This window comes from Colletes gigas, unplaced genomic scaffold (assembly GCF_013123115.1).
Source record: "Colletes gigas isolate AHSC1104 unplaced genomic scaffold, ASM1312311v1 Colletes_gigas_Sc00038, whole genome shotgun sequence".
NCBI lineage: Eukaryota > Metazoa > Arthropoda > Insecta > Hymenoptera > Colletidae > Colletes > Colletes gigas.
Genome location: NW_025106667.1, coordinates 568,997 through 590,200, shown reverse-complemented (window position 1 = coordinate 590,200; position 21,204 = coordinate 568,997). Strand labels below are relative to the sequence as shown.

The 21,204-nt window shown below is 35.0% G+C and overlaps 3 protein-coding genes and 1 long non-coding RNA gene across 4 annotated transcripts in view; all 4 read left to right on the top strand.

The window, feature by feature from the left end:
• Window positions 1-1,732: 1,732 nt before the first annotated feature.
• On the top strand, window positions 1,733-6,917 carry LOC122402609. The gene is given in 15 exon segments (XM_043405530.1): window positions 1,733-1,972; window positions 2,039-2,198; window positions 2,276-2,545; window positions 2,684-2,841; window positions 3,131-3,334; window positions 3,400-3,522; window positions 3,587-3,823; window positions 3,958-4,042; window positions 4,880-5,024; window positions 5,096-5,201; window positions 5,341-5,615; window positions 5,691-5,803; window positions 5,881-6,210; window positions 6,291-6,525; window positions 6,616-6,917. Coding segments are annotated over 15 exon segments (2,703 nt in total). The 5' UTR covers window positions 1,733-1,852; the 3' UTR covers window positions 6,758-6,917.
• A 5,834-nt stretch (window positions 6,918-12,751) lies between these two features.
• Window positions 12,752-14,557, top strand: LOC122402679. The gene is made up of 3 exons (XM_043405668.1): window positions 12,752-13,033; window positions 13,108-13,227; window positions 14,065-14,557. Exons 1-3 carry the CDS (start codon window positions 12,912-12,914, stop codon window positions 14,555-14,557), a joined length of 735 nt encoding a protein of 244 aa, XP_043261603.1. The 5' UTR covers window positions 12,752-12,911.
• A 581-nt stretch (window positions 14,558-15,138) lies between these two features.
• On the top strand, window positions 15,139-17,052 carry LOC122402646. The gene is made up of 5 exons (XR_006259533.1): window positions 15,139-15,262; window positions 15,373-15,450; window positions 16,075-16,359; window positions 16,454-16,617; window positions 17,010-17,052. It is a non-coding gene; the product is annotated as an uncharacterized LOC122402646 (long non-coding RNA).
• Window positions 17,053-17,652: 600 nt separating this feature from the next.
• Window positions 17,653-21,204, top strand: part of LOC122402667 (OVARIAN TUMOR DOMAIN-containing deubiquitinating enzyme 7-like) — a 52,714-nt gene continuing 49,162 nt past the window's right edge. Inside the window, exon 1 of the mRNA XM_043405649.1 lies at window positions 17,653-17,766. Within this exon, the coding sequence (XP_043261584.1) occupies window positions 17,745-17,766 (22 nt within the window). The 5' untranslated portion in view covers window positions 17,653-17,744. The remainder of the gene's footprint in view (window positions 17,767-21,204) is intronic.

The window sequence follows — 21,204 nt, the reverse complement described above, 5'->3', positions numbered from 1 at the left end:
GCATGATCCTTTGCTGATATATTGTTATGACAATTATATCTAAATACTTTTACTTAAACAAAAGTTTAGTATAACTTTGTAGACTGATAATGTTTAAGATTGTCATACGATCAACAGACAAGATAAAACTTGTCACTATTGTATTTGCAAACTTTGTTTCCAGAATTCTTATTTCACGTTGATTTCAATTAATCTTTACTGGGTTTTGTGCATCGTTTTTAACTTTTATTTGCATACAACAAATATATAAGTAAAGATTTCAACGTGAAATTAAATATTTTTGAAAAAAACAGAGTTTGCAAAAGTAGTCAAAGTGTAGTGCAATATTTGGCCATGCAAGGCTGAATTATACCATTATAAATAAATACATCTTTATATACACCGATTTTTTTTTTTTCAACCTTTAATATTTTCTTTGACTTTGTATTTCAAATTTTATGTTTATATTATTTGTTTTTAATAATTGTGAAGGCTGTATAAATGGATATTTAGTTGTCCTTAAATTTGATCGATAATTAAATTATAACTTGCGAATGAATCTTTTACAGGTACGATCGGATTAGGCCAAATATAAGGAAAACGGTGGGTCACTTTGTGGTATTGATTTGTTGATCCACGCACGAAGTCGCGGACACTATATTTCTTTAATCCGTTTTCTTTTCTATTTCCAATTTTTATTCTTGTGGTTCCTCTCTTTAATTCAACTTACAATTTCTAAAATTGTACCTTCTAATACTGTAAAATGTTTATCGAGGTTTATTAATATCTAAATAATTGGATTGTATTCTTGGTTAACCTCCTCTATACGTAAACGTAAAATATTAAATGCAAATCTTCTTAAAGTATACGATTCTTAACGTTACATATTTTCTTATAAATATTTGCGCAGAATTGCACTACAGTGAAAACTCGATAAATGTCCTCAAGAGCTGTTCCATAAATGATAAATTTTTATCCCCACCACTAGGGGGATCCCCCTTGAACCAGCGAGGCGAAGTGTAACCGGAGACGTAGCGGCTTTCTTTAAAAATCTTTATTGCCTTCGTCATCTTAGTTTAAATGTCCCTGTCAGTGTGACCACACTACTGTACAAGAGGAAAGTTTTTTATTTTTTACTTTTTTTTAATAAAAATTTTACTATCATGTGGGGAAGATTTTTCTAATTAAAATGTGACTAAACACGATATAAATCGGCCAATATTTGTTACCATAATATTGAATTAAATATTGTGTACTCGTATCTTCGCAAGGTCAGTGGATTGGTACATTTATCGAACAGTGGTAGCTAACGAAACCCCCTATTTCATAAGTGTTGCAGTTTTTGATCACTTACGAAACGGTGGAACCGTTCCGTTTGAAAACAGCTACCTCCCGTTCGATAAACGTAGCCAGCACCTCGATGCGTCGTTCTTTGATATTTCCGAACATAGAAAAGGGCAGCACAAGAAGGATAAATAAAGAGAGAAAGACTCGCAAGTACAATATTTAATTAAATATTATGCTACCAAATATTGACCGATTTATATCGCGTTTAGCCTCATTTTAATCAGAGAAATCTCCCCAACATGATAGTGAAATTTTTATTAACAAAAAGTAAAAAATAAAAAACTTTCTTCTGTGCAGTAGTGTGGTCACACTGACGCGTATATTTAAACTGGGGCGATAAATCCGAGTTTCAGTCCCTCTTTCTTCTTTAGCTACTGACTCTTTCTACGTTCGAAGCGTCGGCAAACTACAATCAAATTCGAAAGACGATTCTCCTATTCCGTAAGTGTTGCTGACCGGACCCGGAGTAGCGACATTTATCGAGTTTTCACTGTACGTATCTGAGAGACGGTTTTCGTGTTAAAATATGTGGGAAGAAATGACAGAGAAAAAACTTTTGGAAATAGCAGCTGCACACAGTGGTTTGGTAGTATTTGAAGGCTGTCGAACAATTTTACGTAAAGATTATAAAAATATGACTGGAAAAGTAAATATTTTCTATACTTAAAGAAGAATCATTCGATCGTAAAGTAATATGTTATGCATTTAATAGGTCAAGATAATATGTGGTGGTAGAATTGAAAATAAATTACCATATACAGAATGTGTAGGTCCTGGTATGTTGACAGCTGCAATTTTAGGAAGTACTTCTGCACCTCCACAAAATATTATATCGAGAGTTATTGAAGAATTTGAATTTGATTATTCTTCCGGTAACGAAATATATTTATATTTAATTATTTTTATAATTCGAAGCAATTCATTGCCATACGATAACATTTACTTGCAGGGATATTGTTAATCATAGATAATTACGCAGAGTATCCGATAAATTTTAATCTAGCTAAATTTTACGCAGAGGGAAAGGGATATATTGTCAAAGTAATTCAAATACCTACAAATTATTTATTATCTATTACCAAGGAACAAAGTTTCTTAGTATTACTTTTTCTATATAAAATAGCTGGAGCTATGTCGGAAGAAGGAAAAACCATAGATGAGATTTATAATATTTGCAAATATGTCGTAACTAGCGGAGAAATAGTTTCTTTGAAAACAGGTAACAAAATATTAAGAAAACTAGACCATACAGGGTATCCCACGCAACTGGAACAGAACTGTTGGGAATAGAAAAATATGTTATAAGTCAAAGTTAAATGGTATCTGTATAAATACATAAATGATTTACGTGTTATAGCGTATGAAAATATTCACGAAGAATGTGAAATGGAGGTGTTTTCAAATTTAGCTAAGGAAATATTTAAATCTACGAACCAAGATGAAAGAACTAAGAAAATATATGAAACAAACGCTCCATTTTCTATTAATGCACGCACAAATGATATTGCAATTATGGTAAATAGCTTAGGTATTGCAAAAAATACGTATTATCAGTTGTATTTATTTATTTAAATTGGTGGTAGTATCAAGGTCTCTTCACAATTATTTAGGATACAGTCAAGTCAAATCTGGATGTCAATCATTTGATCTTACTATGTCCTTGAACACGTCTACGAAGATCAATGTCCATTCTTTTAATTGAAATCTATATTTTATTGCAACGAGACGTTTTCATTCTGATTCATTTTTTAACGAGTCCAGTTGCAGGACATATCCGTTCACTGATGACAGATTTTTACCACAGACCACTGATACGCTTGATATAAAAATGAAAGGCCCAATAATAAATGATGAATCTGGGAAAATATTTGTATCAATTATACTAATGGCGTGCGAAGCAATAATAGCATGCATAAGACAATTGAATAGAATGGATCAAGAATTTGGAAATGGAGATTATGGTACAAATATTGCTTGTGGAGCCCAAGTTGTAAAAGATAATATTCAGGTTAATATTATAATTTATTGAAAAAGAAAGTAATTCTTAATATTTAATCAAATAAAATTTTTCAGGAGAATAAAATATTGGGGATAAATCCATATGCAACCTTTATGCAAATTGGTCATATTATTCACAGAACAGTGAATGGTTTGCATGGAAAACTTTATGCTCTATTTTTGTTTAATATTGCTAAAGTAAGAAAGAAACCATTAACCATTACATTAGAATTTAATATTTTAAAGATATCACATTTTTTAGGTTTTTTCAGAATATGAAAGCAATAAACAAATGACAGCTGATATGTGGTTCGATGCGCTGATAGTTGCCTGTAAAGAGATGGAACAAATTCAATTACCCAATATAGCAGAACGATCTATGATATCTGCTTTGGTAGAAGTACAATTACATTTAACAAATGTATTAAATGAAAATGTAGACCCTATCAACGCGTTTGGTGTAGCTGTAAGAACAGCTGAAAAGTTTGCTATGAATACTGTACGTACACAATCCCCTAGTATAGAAATGTATAGTGTGTGTCTTATTTTTTAACACATTTGTTTAGTTTAATTTACACAATAACATGTAATTTACGAATGAAAATGATATCCATTGTTCGACAAACTGAAAAGTTTATTTAACATATGTTACAGAAATTGAAATATCCTTATCCTCAAGCACATGCTATAGGTATATGGATGAGAGCTGCATTTGAAGGTATTAAACTGAAATTATCGTATACCACAATGTAAAATAGAAACGTTTTATAATAATTTTTATTTCCTTGTCATTTTTGTAATATAAATGTTTTTAATAAATATTTAACAATGATAATGATCACTATTATTATGCTTTTAACGTATACATTACAGCATAACTGATAAATATTTCGATAGTATTACACGTTACAGCTTTCCTACGTAAATATATTTTTGTTTTTACTTGCGCAAGATCGTCAAAATTGCTTTGTGCATACGAACACGCTTTCCGGCCAAAAGATATAAATGTGTGTAGAGTATGTATAAGAGACTATCATGTCACGTGCTCTTGGCTTGTCTTTATTCTTGTCTTATCACGTGAAAAAACTAAAAAAAGTGAATTTTGCTGTATTCTAAAACATAAATTGTCATGGACGAATGATACAATTACATTCTGTTGCTACATCAAATACATTTTATAACTAGAATCGTAAACAGAGGTTAGGTTCGAAGTTATAGTTTTACATTCGTAATTGTTTGATATGTACAATAAGATTCGAATAGCTTGTTCAAATATTATAAAAGCATTATAATGTTTCTATGCGAGAAGTGTATATATTTAAAATGATAGGGATGATAAAACTATGAAAGTATATGGTCGGTTGATAATAAATTCGTAATATTCGCTAAAAGAAAATGAACGCTGTGATCGCATTATGTATTTTTTGTGAATCACACGGTCCGAAAGTGATATTCACGACTCAAACATACCGTAACTATGACAATCAAAGTACAGAGAAATTAAAATTTTATGGACCTAGAGAAATATTAAGACGAAGTCAGAATATTGTGGAAGATGGACAATATGAATGTGAAGGATGCCAAAGTATTGGTAATGTAAAATATTTGAGTAATGAACATGAAACTAGGACATCGTTCCTTTCTGCTCAACAATCATTAACACAAGATGTTTGGTGTTTGTTAAAGCATGCTTGTTTTAGGTATAATAACCGTAAAATATTATTTATCGTATATTTTTAATAAAGTTAAAAAGTTTACGTTATTGTTTAAGGAGTTTAAGTTGCGAGGTACATCCCGGCAAAGAAGGTGTTTGCTACTTTGGAGATGAATACAGGGGGCATGTTTTAAGTCATACGTTTACGTTAAAAGATGCCCAGGTGAATTATGCAACGAAAAAGCATGTTTGGTAGCTATTACAATAAATTATTCAAATCATCTCAATAATTATAACGTTAATGACTAGAAAATAATCGACGATGAATTCCATTGGCACGAATAAATTTTTTTATTTTACAGGCAAGAGGTTTTCGAAGGTGGTGCAGTTTTATCGTATTCATGAGAGACAAACAGTTTCTTTTAAATATGTGGCCATTTTTAGTTGACAATTTGAAGGAAGTAATTCGTGAATTACAAGATTTCGCTGAAAAAAAGTACAACGCAGAGGAAGCGGAATGTCCGCAAAGAATTGTTCGTTTAACAACGGCTAATAATGGATCGAGATCATATAATAATTTGAACAAACAACCGAGAACTTTTAGTGATATAACTAACGAGAAACATGTTTTTATAAGGTTTGTTTTATATTTGATATACAATATACGGTAATGTTTATGAAATAGGATGTTAACAAATTACAATTAAATCAGAATCCACATGTGGCTGGTATGGATTCTTAGCGCAGGAGCAAGACATTTTATAGAAATTTTTCCCATGAGCTTTTTAGACGATGAACTGAGTTACAATTTGGGGCATCAAATTGGTTAGCATCATAATAAATATATTTATGAAAAATACATCTGAATTTATTTTCAGTTAAACGAATCTTTTACTTTTCAGAAACTGAAGAAGGATTTACTTTGGTAAATGCTAAATTACCTGTAAATTTAAATTTGAATTCAAACGAATCGGAAGCAATATCAGAGTTCTCGGAAGTTTTAGAAAAATCTACTACAGTGATACTCAGAAATTTAAGAAGTATATTAGGAAAGGATCAATTTAGGCAACTTTTATATTCCAGTTTAACAGGTGTACAAATTTTGGTAAGAGGTCCAAGTATTCAAAGGTTGGAATCTTTATATGGACTTAGTTCTCTTATTCCATGTGCGTGTCGAAGAGTCAAGGCTCGAGCGACAGAATATATGGATCCTAATAAGTGTAACTTTATTGGTATTTATATATTTTTATAAAATATTTAAGTATCAGTTGCATTATTGAACATTTTCCATAAGTCGTATCATCGATTTCAGGTATGGACACTTCGGTGGCTGTTCCTCTACCTTGTGCAAGTGTATGTAGATTAGATATTATATCTGATGAACATAAAGTTGAAAACACACAGTCACATATCGTCAGATGGACGGGTTCGTTGCCACTGAAACTTCCAACATTACTAACGAAGATTGAAAAATCCCTTGACAATGAAATACTTGGGAATTCTACCCTTAAAGCACATTTTGCCGCATTACAGGAGGAATGGGCGAAGTATAATTACATTAGAAATGCTTTAAAAAAATTTTCTTTACATATTTTTAGATTCGTAAGTTAAAAGTATAATTTTTATTATGATTATAGCATTGCAAAAGTTGTTCATGCCATGCGAGGCCGTGGTCATAGCGGAGACCTTTCTGGACTTATGCTTAGTTTAGGTGCTGGTCCTCACGATAAAAAATTGCTAGATGCTTGGTCGATGGGCTTGCCACCAAACCCAGCATAATCTTTTATTTAATTGACAATATTTTATGCATTGTAGAGTACTATTGGGTTTCATATAATTTAATGTATGATATGTATTCTCTTATATCTTCAATTTGTTCTTCAATATTTATATATTTAAGGTTGTGCATCATTTTTGTATTTATAATATAGTAAAAAATAAGGGCAAAAACTGATGTCAATATAGAATAAATTATTTTACATGCATTACTGGTAACTAAGACTTTACATCCATCTTTATAAAATTATATAACATCTATATGATACCGCAATAAAATTATATCAAAAGTAAAGTCTAATGAAAATTTGTTTGTAGTAGTAGTAGTAGTATAACTTTATTGCCTTCCCCTTAGGGTTACAAGCACTCCTCCTTATCTTACAATCTTCCTTACAAACCTTCCTTAACCTAACTTATCCTTTTTTTTTTTCATTTTAATGCTTCCCCTTAGGGTTACACCTACTCCTTATCTTACACCTACAGACCTTCCTTAACCTAACTTATCCTACTCTTACACTACCGCTCCGCACGCTTTTACCCCTTTCTCTCATTCCGCTCGCTCTTAACCTACACGCTCTCTCTTTCTCTCTCTCCTTCATTCTCCCCTACGCCTCTACTTCCGCTCTTTACCGCCTTTGTACTCAATAATTCACTAGCCAAGGATGGATTTCAAACATTCATACCTAAATTTAAAATTGAAAAAACAGGTCTCGTCAGAGGTGTCCCAACGGACGTTACCATGGAGGAGTTCATGGAGCAGTCCATCTCGCCCTGCCGAATCCTAAAAGCCCACCGGATGAACAGAAAAACCATCAACAACGAAACCCAAGCATGGGAATGGACCCCCTCCGAGACCATCTTGGTAACGTTTGAGGGCGTGAGAATCCCAGATTACATCAAGCTGTTTGGCCTCTGCAACGTCAAGGTTCACATCTATGTAGAACCGATTAAAACCTGCTGGAACTGCCTCAGGTACGGTCACTCCACTAAGTTTTGCAGAGCTCATAGGGTATGCAGGGATTGCGGCCAACAAGCCACAGAAGACAGGCATGAGTGCCCCATCACCTCCCAAGAGAGCGTATGTTATCATTGCAAAGGAGATCACAGAACCTTTGATCAGTCGTGCCCCACTTATCTGAAAAACAAAAAAATTAAGGAGATCATGGCCCACGACAGCCTAGGCTTCTGGGAGGCTAAAGAACTAGCCGACGAGCCTCTTAGCTCTCTCAAACCTAAGAACATCGCTAAACAGGCAAGTAATCCTCCGTTATTCCCAGAAACTGCAACCAGCTTTCCCCAGCTTAGAGAAATTTCTTTAAACAAACAATTTCACCTCAAATCTTTCGGCGGGCAATGCAGGCCCCTTCCTACAAAGACTTCATGGTCACAATTAAAACCTAACATAAAAGGTAGCGAAGACAAAACTAGCTTCCATAGCCTGAATAACACTGAGCAACATGATAAAGAGAACGTACCTGTTGAAAGAGCTACTACCAGCGACTTGAAATTCCAAAAACTTGAAAGCTTAAAGCGCTCGGAGTCAATCAAGGTAAAGTCTACACCAACGACCTCTAATCCTATAAGAACCGACACACTAAAGAATCAACTATCAACCTCACCAACCGTAGTGACGAAATCACACTCCGCTCCAAATCTTAAACAATATAAAGGAACATCGAAAATAAAAAACAATAATGGATCATCTCAGAATTCTATTGTGGAATTGCAGAAGCATACTAAATAAGACCAATGAACTCGAGAGAATTATCAATGACTACGACGTCATAATTCTAGTAGAGACTTGGCTTAGGGAAAACTACGTACTGAAGATAAAGAACTTTACAACATTAAGGAGAGACAGAGCAGGCAGCCGAAGAGGTGGTGGTGTGGCCCTCGTCAGAGACAACCTTCAACTGAACATACTGAGAGACATAGAATGCCAGGATCAAAGCACAGAGACAATAGTTGTTCAAATAACTAACCTATCTTCAGAACTGACGATAGCAGCCTGCTACAGACCACCTTATGGCAACCTCCCTTACAAGGACTGGGACAATTCCTCCAAAAGATAGCCAGCAGAGGCAGCTTTGTCATCGGAGGCGACTATAATGCTCATCACCCTATGTGGAACTGCCAGGACACCAATCCTTCAGGAGAAAACTTATTTAAGCTTATCAGCGATCACAATTTAGTAATACACAACGTAGACAGTCAATCCCACATCGGTGGCTTCAACCAATGCAGTAACAACCTAGACCTGATCGTCACAAATCCGGAAATAACACATCTCACCCATGCACGGCAACTAGAAGACGCGTACGGGTCAGACCACTTTCCAATCAGCTGTCAAATCAACATACAAAAGGCAATCTACAGACCCAAAAGCAACAAAATGTCATCTAACCAAACCAATTGGGAAGGGTACAAGGAGGAAATTGATTCCCATTTCCCCTTTTTCCTAAGTCAGGATTTTGACTCTCTCAACGCACTCCTAAAATACAGCACATTTTTCAACTACGCAAAACAAGCGACGACTAACCATACTCCAGCAAAAAGAGCAGCACGATTTCACCGCAGCAACCCTGCCAAATGGTGGGATGTAGAATGCGACAAGGCCGTCAGATTAAGGAAGGCAGCCCTTAAAAAGTGGCGGCACACGCTGAACATGCAAGACTGGGTCAGCTACAAAAAACAAGTCGCTATCACCAGAAGGACACTGAAAAGCAAGAAAAGGCAAGCATTCAGGTACTTCGCAGCCAGCCTAAGCCACAGAACCAATTTATCCTATCTTTGGAGAACTGTTAAAAACTTTAAGAACAGATGGGCGAACGCGACTGCCTCAGACGTATCAGGAGAGCAGATAAGGATAAACGAAGATGCTGCCATACAGAAGCTATGCCCACCATGGGTTCCGGATAGACCTCCGGATGACTACACTTCAGCCGAAAACATATTTCTCGACCAACCTTTCAATTTCACAGAATTCCTGCTTGCAGCTAGTCGATGCAAAGAGGCGTCCGCTCCAGGCCCAGATCGAATTGAGTACAAAATGATCAATAACCTGCCAACCAGATGCAAACTACTCCTACTCGACATTTTCAACGAACTTTTTCGACACCAGCTTATACCGGAGGACTGGAAAGAATCCCATACGCTCCTAATACCCAAATCAAACGGCAACAGTCTAAGACCAATCGCTCTCTCCTCCAATCCTTGCAAGCTCTTCGAAAGACTCATCAACAATAGGTTACACTGGTGGTGCGAATACAACAAAATTCTCCCTAACTCTCAATCTGGTTTCAGAAAAGGGCGCTCCTGCCTTGACAACATAGGAATACTCACCACATTAGCAGACATAGGACACCGGACGAAAAAATACACCCTTGCGGCACTCCTGGATGTCAGCAGCGCATTCGACAACGTGCAAAGGAGCATCCTCCTGCAAAAACTCGCAGAACATAACATTAAAGGCCACACACTGCATTTCATTTCGCAGTGGATGTACGAGAGAAGAACCAGCTTCATTGGAAATGAATACCTTGAAAAAAACTTCAAAAATCTAAAAGTTCATAAAGGCGTCCCTCAGGGAGGGTTGCTCAGTTCCCTACTTTTTAACTTGTACACAGGGAGCATCATGGACAACCTCCACGAGAGTGTCCTCATCACACAATATGCAGACGACATTGCAATATCTACACAGGACACCATTTTTCAAAACGCCAAAGAACGACTGACAGAAGCCATCTCCACTATCAAAAGCAATCTTGAGAAAATAGGGCTACAGCTCTCACTGGCCAAAACAGAAATATTATCATTCAACAATTCCCCGACGAGACCTCTACAAACTGATATACGCATAGACGATCATACCATAACAAGTAAACCGGCAGCAAGATTTCTGGGAGTTCGTATCGACCAGCATTTAAATTTCAAGGCTCACTCGCAAAAAATTCTCGTTCAAGGCTTCAAAATGCTTAATGTGCTAAAATTTCTGAGAGGAACACGGTGGGGGTGCGACCCTGAAACCTTAACACTGATCTACAGATCACTAATTCGCGCCAAAATAGAGTACGGCATCATGTGGTACTATCCACGTGACAAGAAAACGAGAGGGCAGCTAGAACGCATCCAAAGCAGTGCCATAAGAATAGCAACGGGATACAGAATCTCCACTCCAAAAAAACGTAATAATGGCAGAAGCCAAAATAGCATATCTAAAAGACAGAGCTACTTTCCTGGGGGCCAAGTACCTCGCTAAATGTATCTCCAATAGCTCACACCCCTTCCTTAGCACTCTAGTGCAGTTCTGCGAAACATACAGAATGCAGCAGCATAGGAGCAACCCTCACCCACACAAGGACAGACCTCTAGTAAGAAGCCTAAAGGCGATAGAAGACTTCATACCTCTCATAGATACTCTACCTGACTTCCTACCCAACACAACAGACTTCTCCACTCTTGTATTCCAGCCAGAAATAGCCACTTCCCTCTCCAAATCCCTTCAAGCCTCTGCAAGACCGGCAGAAGTCTTTTTGGACATCACAAATACCTTCTTCAGAAACCACATAATGATATTCACTGATGGGTCCAAATCGGTGGACAGTCCCGCTGTCGGCGCAGCTTGCATTGTGCCCCAAAACAGCTACATCGAAGCCACGACACTTCCAAAGTCTGCCTCCGTCTTCACGGCAGAATGTGCAGCCATGAAGATGGCAGTGGAATATGCACTCAGAAACCGGACAAAGTCATACTTGATATGCACGGATTCGCTCAGTGTGTTACAAAGCCTGCAAAAAGCCCCGCTCACACCTCAATCCAACAGATACATAGCAGAGATCACACTCATGTGGGTCCCCTCGCACAGCGACATTGAAGGCAATGAGCTCGCTGACTCACTCGCCAAGACTGCCTCGTTCTCCACATCAAACTGCTGCATCCCATATACAGACATCACACAACACCTAAAAGAGAATATCGACCATGTTTCAGAGGAGGAGTGGAAAACACAGGGAATTTATAAAGGGACCCTATTTTTCAGGGATTTCTACCATAGAACAAGACACCCCTGGTTTTATAACACGAAACTTCCAAGACGGACCACAGTCTGGATAAACAGAGCTCGGGCTGGGCACCACAATCTGACGGCTTCTCTTGCAAGGTGCCATATCATAGCAAGCTCGGCTTGCACCTGCGGATACAGTGAGCAGACCCTAGACCATATTCTGTGGGTCTGCCCCCTGACTAAAGATCAGAGGGAAACCATGATAAGAGATCTGGAACATATCCGCAACAACCCAACATTAAGGCGCTCCTGATCATTGATGCGTTCCTACTCCACCATAAACTGTTATTATAATCTAGGCATAAGTAGTTAAATAAGTACAAATAAACTAAGACTGAATAGGTTAAGTAGGCTAATATTCAAAGTATGTACATACATTTACAAGTGCAATTACTAAAAAAAAAAAAAAAGAAATGTATAGTCAATGTACCAACGAAAGGGACACATAAGCCTGAAAGAGACTTAGTTGTCGTTAATAAAAAAAAAAAAAATGCTTTACCGCTTATCCTTCTCCCGCTCTACTCTCTCACTCCTTGCCCTAACCTCAAATTGCTCGCTCCCTGCCTGCCTTTCCCACCCAGCCCTTTTCCACGCCCTTTCTCACCCTTCACAACCTGCTCACCCCCGACCTCCGCTCAAACTTTCCACACCCTACTCTGCTTGCTAACACCTTTTTTCACCTCTTTCACTCGCACCGATCACTCAACCGTCTCTACACTTTCACACCGGAAATGGAAGTCCGAAAATTTGTTTGTACTTTCTGATTTATATAGAGGCATGAAAATAGAATATACTGACTAGACTATAGTGAAATAGTTTTCATTCTTGATACTAGAGAGCGCTGTCAGATTACGTATGTCGCCACTGCAGATACCTATTTACATTCAAAATCTGTGTGTTTGTGATTGAATAAATACAAGTACGAAACTGTTTTTTTAAATCTTAACCACCCCTCATACTTGACAGGGGCATATACTAATTTTTATGTGGTTGTCTATAATAAAGTGTGAGTTGACATCTAGATACTTATATTTGATAGGTAAATAAGTACAAAGTATAAAATGTCGCAACTAATATAAGTTCAATAATATTGAGATGAATGTAACAGAAGTTGTTGATCGTATCGGTAAGATATACGGATTTAAAAGAGAATTAGAACCTGACAAAATTATTGGAACTGCACATTCAAGTGGTGAATTGATGTTTTTAATGAAATGGTTAGCTTTGGTTTAATATGTACATCGTGGAAGATAATTGTATTACTATTATAATTTAGTTTCTTTTTATATAGGAAAGGAACAGATGAGATAGATCTGGTCGCAGCGAAAGAGGCAAATTTACTCTGTCCACGAATAGTTATACAGTTCTACGAGGATAGACTTTCATGGCATATCACGAAGCAAAATTCAAAGTAAAACAACTTGCTTATTTATATTTTTAAGACGGATCAAATTAATCCATTGATCGCTTGTTTTAAGCTAAATATATGTATAACTATAAAGAATGGTAGTTTTTAAAGATATTCCTTTCTTATTAATTTTTCCAATCAAGAATAAATTCTTGAGATTTGTATAATGATGTTTTGGTTCTATTCGTGCGAACTTTCATCATATTTACTTCATCGGGGTAGTGAAATAATTGTAAAAATTATGTAATGATCAACCCTCATTGATATTGTAGCATAAATGTCTTAAGTATATAAGTAATGTATAAATTAACGGTGGTTTTAAATCTATATTAACTCATATTAGGATATGGATAGTCAGGTGGAAAAATTGTAATCTTGTCAATAAAAAAATGAGTAAATCAAAATGTAGTTCAGAGTAATACAAAAGACCAAAAATACGTAGAGAAAATATGTTGTACACTAAAATACTTATACACGCTCCTGGAATACATACACGTTTCTGGAATTCATCTTTGCTTGGAAAGATCAATAGGAAAGGAATGGCTATCTTTTTCTAGGATTATGTATGTATTCTTAGGAGATATAACAGTAATTGAAAAATATAACACAATTAATATAAAATTCAAAATCTGTGTGTTTGTGATTTTTCTATAATTCTTATTATTTTTGTTCGATACAGATGAAATTTCGTTTAGTTGTTCATTATGTTCCAATGGAAAGTATGAGTTATTTAATTTGTGAAAATATTAGTTATACGGCAGACTATAAAATTTCATGAAGTTCTAATCGAATATAAATTTAAAATCTAAATTACACGTATACGACTCAACTTTGTTTCAGCCATGACAAAGTAAATACCTATGCAAAATTGAAAAAAAGTTCTAATTTGTCTAAGATAATGCGTAGGAGGAAGCGAAGTAACATTGGACAAGTAAATTCTGTATCTAAAAGAATAAGAGCAACAGAAACTCCTGAAGATCGTGAAGCCAGGCTTAAGCAACATCGAGTTAGAATGGCTTTGTCAAGGGCTACAGAGACAACTCAACAACGCCAAGCTCGACTAGACCAGCAGCGAATAAGGACTGCTTTGTTGAGAGCTGCGGAAACAACTCTACAACGTCAGGCTCGACTTGAGCAAAATAGATTAACAACTGCTTTGTCAAGAGCAACAGAAACAAGACTGCAACGTCAAGCACGTCTCGAAGCAGACCGTATAAGACATGTTCAAAGAAGAATCATGTCTCTGGAACGGCAGAATGTGTTTATGGAAGACCAAACAGTTAAAATTAAGGAAGAAAAGGTGTTGAACATGACCGAGTTGGAAACTTTTTAAAAGATCCTAGAATTTTTACACAGAATGTAGGTTTATAAGGAAATTTTATAAATAATGTACTTTATAAGAAAATTTTACAACTACAGATTTTTATGTAAATAAATAGAAGTAGAAACATGTTTCTAAATGTTAGTCATCCGTTATACTTGATAGGAGAATGTACTAGCTTATTTATATTTAATATTAAATAAACTATATTATAAAAGGTTATTAAAATACTCAAATGTATTCGATATTTTATTTACTATTTAAATTCGTTTAAAGCAATTCGATATACATGATATTTATATGGTGGTACATTTAACTCAGAATTGCAATTAGTCATGCTTTTTGTTGATTTTTAAAAAAGTCCTGCATAATTTTCAGAAGCAAAACAGATGTTCATATGACAACCTTTCACATTTAATCAGAATGCTTACTGACGCCTTTTTGTTGCACATGCGCAGAACAACCCAACACGAGAGATGGCAGTCATTGTAAGATGGAGTCCCGGCCCGACCACACTGCCACAGCCGACTCTAGTAAGTACTAGCCGTGCTATGGAACGTGGCAACACCGCTCATGTGCGGATCGGGAGTCCTATTTTCAATAGTGGAGTTTTGTGTTCAGGATTATAATTAACGTTATTTTGCGATATAAAATTATACTAATATACAGTATTTTATATTAATTATGTATAAGGAATATATGAATATCATAACTGTAGTAAGTAGAAGTAATACAGAAGTATATTAATATTTATAAATGTGGTATATATTTTGTGGACTGTCGGAATAGTTTGGTGTTGTGATGCATTATATTTGAAATATTTACAGAGATTTCAAGAAAATAGAAGTGTGAAACAAGTTAAAACCATCTTCGAACCAAACTGAAGGATTTAAAAATTGATAAAGGTATGTATAAGTTAATAGAGACCTGAAATAGGCAAAATTATTGGTACGAAGCCAAACAGGTTAAGTGCCCGTGGAAAAAGAGGTTAGCATAATTAGCTATTGAAAGGAACAATTATGGAGTTAATTATAAAATCGTGTTAGAGGACAGTATGATAATTGTGAAAAATTTCCTCACCACCCTAGGGGTATTTACCACGGCGCGTTACCTTTTTTTTTTTTATTATAATGGGTGGTTCGCCAATAGCCGTATCATCCCATTTTCTAAAATAAAATAAATATTTTTAAATAGAACATAACAATAACATAACTTTTGTATTCTTAAAGAAATAGAGTATTACATTTTGAAATAATAATAAATAATTTTGAATAATATTAATAACAAAACATATCAAAACATACTTTGAAATTCTCTTGAAATACAACTAATAAAACTTTGAATCTTGCGAAATAGTATTCATAATAAAAATATACTAAGCAAGTAAATAAAACTCTATTAATGTATTAAAACATATTGAAAGGAATAAGTTAAATATATATAAAAATTAATGTTTTAAGAAAGATGAAATTAAAAAAAATCATTGAAAATCTAGTTCCTATTAAAAGTTTTTAATTTACGATTTTTAGAAGCGATGTCTGTACGTGTTTCCGACTGACTATTATTTACAGTTTTCACATAATCGTTTAATAAAATATTTGAAAAAATTGATAATAATTTAAACGAAATACTTTGGTAAGCTCGACCACAAACGCATGTATCTGAAAATGCTAAATAATGTATGTCTGATTGAATGCTAATATATGTTAATTTACATAAAATATGTTTATTTTCATTATTCTTCCATTATTGCATACATATGAATAAATGAGGCTATCGCTTCTTCAGTGGGGACAGAAAGGCCCCCCCTCTTTGTAAGTGATCAAAATATACATCGCCTACAGTTTTACCTTTATCCTCCGCAACTAATAAACGACATATATTGCAATTTAAATTTTTTAACAACAGAATGGGGCCCATAACCAGAAATATAAATTTTAATGGAATCATCTACAACACAATCGGACAAGTATTCGGTATCGAAGATTCCTGAGAAACAAGTGACATCAGTGGGAAGATCATGAAGATCGTTATTATTGTCATCACAAATTCGAAATTTATTTTTGATTTCAGTAAGAGAAAACGAATTTGCCGATTTTCTAAATATATGTTTTAATCTAATTTTTTTTTCTGCATGAATTATTTCGTTATATGACACATGATAATTACAACCAGATAAAAGTCTATAATTTCCAAATCGTTTTTCTAATTTTTCGGTCGTAAAATGGAGGGTACTACGTTCCTTATAAGCCTCGGACATCTCAACAAAACATTCTCCAGTACACCATTGGGCGATAGAATACCGTGGTACCTTTCAATATCAGTTTCTGCAAAATGCAAACTACGGACGGCAGAATATTTTGATGGTGTCCAATTCTTACGAGGAATAGCAACCCTCCATTTCTCCCGCAATTTCTCATCTTTGGGGAATAAAAATATAGAATTGTAATTATTATCTTTTAAGGTACTATCATAATTTCCCTTGCAATTGGGAACACAGCAACGCCGTGGCATTATTAACGAATATGTGAAATTTATAAAAAAAATGTATATAAAACAAATTGTCCAAAAATGCTATAGATTATATTAAATAAGTGTGCTACACGCCAAAATCAAGATCTGTAGAGTTAATATAAATAAATGAAACACCTGGATTATTGATCCGTTGCTCACATTTAATGGACTTCGGTACATTAATATTTGAAACATTTGAAAGATAGGCGGGAGACCGGAAGGCCGGTAGATGGAGCCTGTGTAGCCCAGAGGCCGGTGGGTAGTGGGAGGCTGTTACTGTAGGTTGGGCTAGATATATCGAAGCCGGACTCCCGCGGTGTTGCCATTTTACCTTCAGCACGGCTAGTATTGTCCTCCGCTCACTTGAAGTCCCGCGAGACGGCACAGGGGCAAGGGGATTCGGACCGCCCATTTATCTGTCTTGCTCACTTGCTCTCAGGCAGTCCACATGTGTGTGTAACTGCCGCGACGAATAGCGAGCTAGAGACCAATGTGTGCGTGGGAATACGTGTGCCCCTTCTACTTCTCCCGCATTCCTTCCGCGGGGCTTCAAGTGAGCGGAGGACATACTTCCTTACTAGAGTCGGCTGTGAGGCGGCACTTGAAGGTTTTGAGCCGGCTGAACCCGGGAAAATCGTGTTGGCCTGTTTGAGTTTCAGGGTCAATCAGGCCCCGAGGATGGATAATGTCCCCAGGAGTTCAGAAATGTAAGGTTAGAAACGTTAATGTAAACAGTTTTGTAGAAGTAATTAATATTTATCGCATAAAGCAGTCCTAGGTTAAACGAGTTGACGATTGCTTCTTAATTACATTGAGAAGGAATAACAAACGATTTAGTTTGAACATTTATTTAACAAGCAACTTAGGTACAAGGTTTGAGGTGTACATGTTGTCTCTAAAGTAGTTTTCCCTGCATGAAACAGAAGCACGACACTAATGTTGCCTTCAAAAACTTAAATCGACCATCGCAATTGATTCTGTTACTTATCGTTTCGTAGAAGTCAAAGATCGACAATAAACGTTACAATTTTCATCTCTTCCCTAAGACAAGATTCTCAACTAGGAAATTACATTTGTAATGAAACGCGATCGTTGACTCGACCAATGAAAATTATTGTCCTTTCGTATTCGAACGGAAAATCAAGCGTAGAATGGTGAATGGAAATTCTCTCGATTGCAAGATAAATATATTATTATTGTCCTTCGTTTCTTGGAAAATACATTTGGCGAAGATCGTGCAACGACTATCGGGACGAAATCTATTATTAACGCGAAAACACCACGAGATACCATCTATATTTTCCAATAAACTTATTATTTATTCACGTGTATGATTCTTGGGTATCTTTATATTTCTTCTTATTAGACACTATTTGAATCGCACGGTATATTGTATGTATATGTATATGTATGCTCGTAGCTTTTGATTCGTTGCTTTTCGCTCACGTAACTACCCATTCCTCGTCGACTTTTAAGGCAGACTTTGAAGTAATTGACGAAAGGTGATAGTAGTATCGCTAATTTTTCATCCGACGATTCGAAAAATATAAAGTTTATTTCGTATTCTGAACACAGGACCTGTACATTTTTTCCTTCTAATTATAACACTTTTGGCGTAATCGTGCATGTTTTATTTATCGACAAAAACGTTTTTTTCGACCTTCCCGAAATCTTTTTCAAGCGTACATAACAAACTCTACAATAATTGGAATTAAAATCGCGTTTAATCAATATAAACGCACATGTAGAATAAAGATTATAATATTAACTTCTTGCTTTAAACAATATTCCTACAAGATTTTCTTTCATAGAAAATTGCTCATTGCCACATTTACATAAAGAAGTTTTCGTGAATAAATCAATCAGTGTTGTCGATAATGAATATCGTCAAAATATTAAAATATGTACTCTTCAAAAAGATTAAAATTTTATACTTTACGTATAAATGGATTAAAAAACTAATCGTTGATACGTATAGAAGACATTTTGTTGATTTAAACAATTTATTCGCTTTAAAGGTAGAATATTTAATAAAGTGTAACGATCGGTATTAAAGGGTATAGCCGAATAAGGGGGTCAAATGTGACATACGATGGATCCATCGATAGAGCATCAAGAAAAAACGTTCTCTGCCAAATTTTAACCCTCTATCTCGTTTCGAAGGATAGTTATTGAGAAAATTCGGATTAACGAATTTCTGCCCATTTCCCCTATTTAATCGAGTACAAAAATTATGAAAAAAATCTGGTGCATTGTGGTTATTGAGATACGTGTTTGAGAATTTTTTCCGATTTTTCGATTCCAAATCCTAGGTGTGAAAAATTGAAAACGCAAAAAAAACACAGAAAAATACGGATTTCGTATTGAAGCTTTCGAGACACTAGATTTCTATAATTACTGTAAATGCGTATTGTCATTGGTTATCTCCCTGAATTTTTTCCGATTTTTTGGTAGGGTGCGCCGTAGTAGGAAAAATGAAAAACCGATTTTTTCGACGTTTTTCGCGTGAAAAAGCATCTTATACTTTGAATTTTTGTATTCTCTTTAATAGATAACTATATTGTATGGTTTGAAACATTTCTATGTTGAGCAGAACATTGTATTCAAGAAGAAAAGCAAAAATAAGTCACGAAAAAAAGTGCTATGCGCGATATATTGAGAAGTATCAACGGTATTTTCAAGAGCTGCGATGGTGCAGTAAGTAAAGATGCTTGAGTTTGAGACTGCTGCAAACTTTTTGACGCGCGTTCGCGCCCTGCTAAAGTACATTTTTTTTATTATATTAATTTTGTTTTTTTTTTCAATTTCTAACTAAACTACAGTGAAAAACTATTTGTTTATTAATATTTAAAAAATATTTTCACCTAAAATATACGCTCATATTCTTTTTATTGAAGAATCTTCTTGCAGTAGGTACTGAAATTTTTGGACGAAATTAAACAATTTCCAATCATACTAAAAAAATTATATTTAGTTACAAGGATCGATTACAAGCATTTTAGGTGAATAGACATATCCCCGAAATCCTACGCGCTTTCGAGAAAATAATTCTTTACCGAAAATCTAATGTGAGGCTTCCTTGAAATCGAATCTTTAAAATGTCATAACTTCTGAACGTATTGAAGGATTTTAATGTTTGAAGCGGCAAATAACGCGTATTTTAGTGAAGAATATGTAGGCATTATAACAATAGTGAAAAAGTTGTTCCTTAATCCCGTAAAGTTAGAAAAACCCCATAAAAATGGTCCAATTTTCAAACAGCCATAACTCCAACAATAGTGAACATATTTCATTGAAAATTTGTTCTAAAGTAGACCTCATCGATGCCTATAAAGAAGTATTAGACATTTTTTCTGTAGAGCGTGAAACAAATTTATTAAAAATGAAAAACAATTTTTTAAGAAAAATCAACCAAGGAGGTAGGTGTCTAAATTTTTCGACGAAAAAAAAATTTCAAATCGTTCTGAAAAAATTATTTCTAGCTAAGGGGGTCAATTACAATTATTTTTGGTGAATAGACATACCCCCGAAATCCTTCACAGTTTCGAAAAAAAATTCAAATAAATATATCGCGCATAGCACTTTTTTTTTCGTGACTTATTTTTGCTTTTCTTCTTGTATACAATGTTCTGCTCAACACAGAAATGTTTAAAACCATACAATATAGTTATCTATTAAAGAGAATACAAAAATTCAAAGTATAAGATGCTTTTTCACGCGAAAAACGTCGAAAAAATCGGTTTTTCATTTTTGCTACTACGGCGCACCCTACCGAAAAATCGGAAAAAATTCAGGGAGATAACCAATGACAATACGCATTTACATTAATTATATAAATCTAGTGTCTCGAAAGCTTCAATACGAAATCCGTATTTTTCTGTGTTTTTTTTGCGTTTTCAATTTTTCACACCTAGGATTTGGAATCGAAAAATCTGAAAAAATTCATGGAGATAACCAATGACAATACGCATTTACATTAATTATATAAATCTAGTGTCTCGAAAGCTTCAATACGAAATCCGTATTTTTCTGTGTTTTTTTTGCGTTTTCAATTTTTCACACCTAGGATTTGGAATCGAAAAATCTGAAAAAATTCATGGAGATAACCAATGACAATACGCATTTACATTAATTATATAAATCTA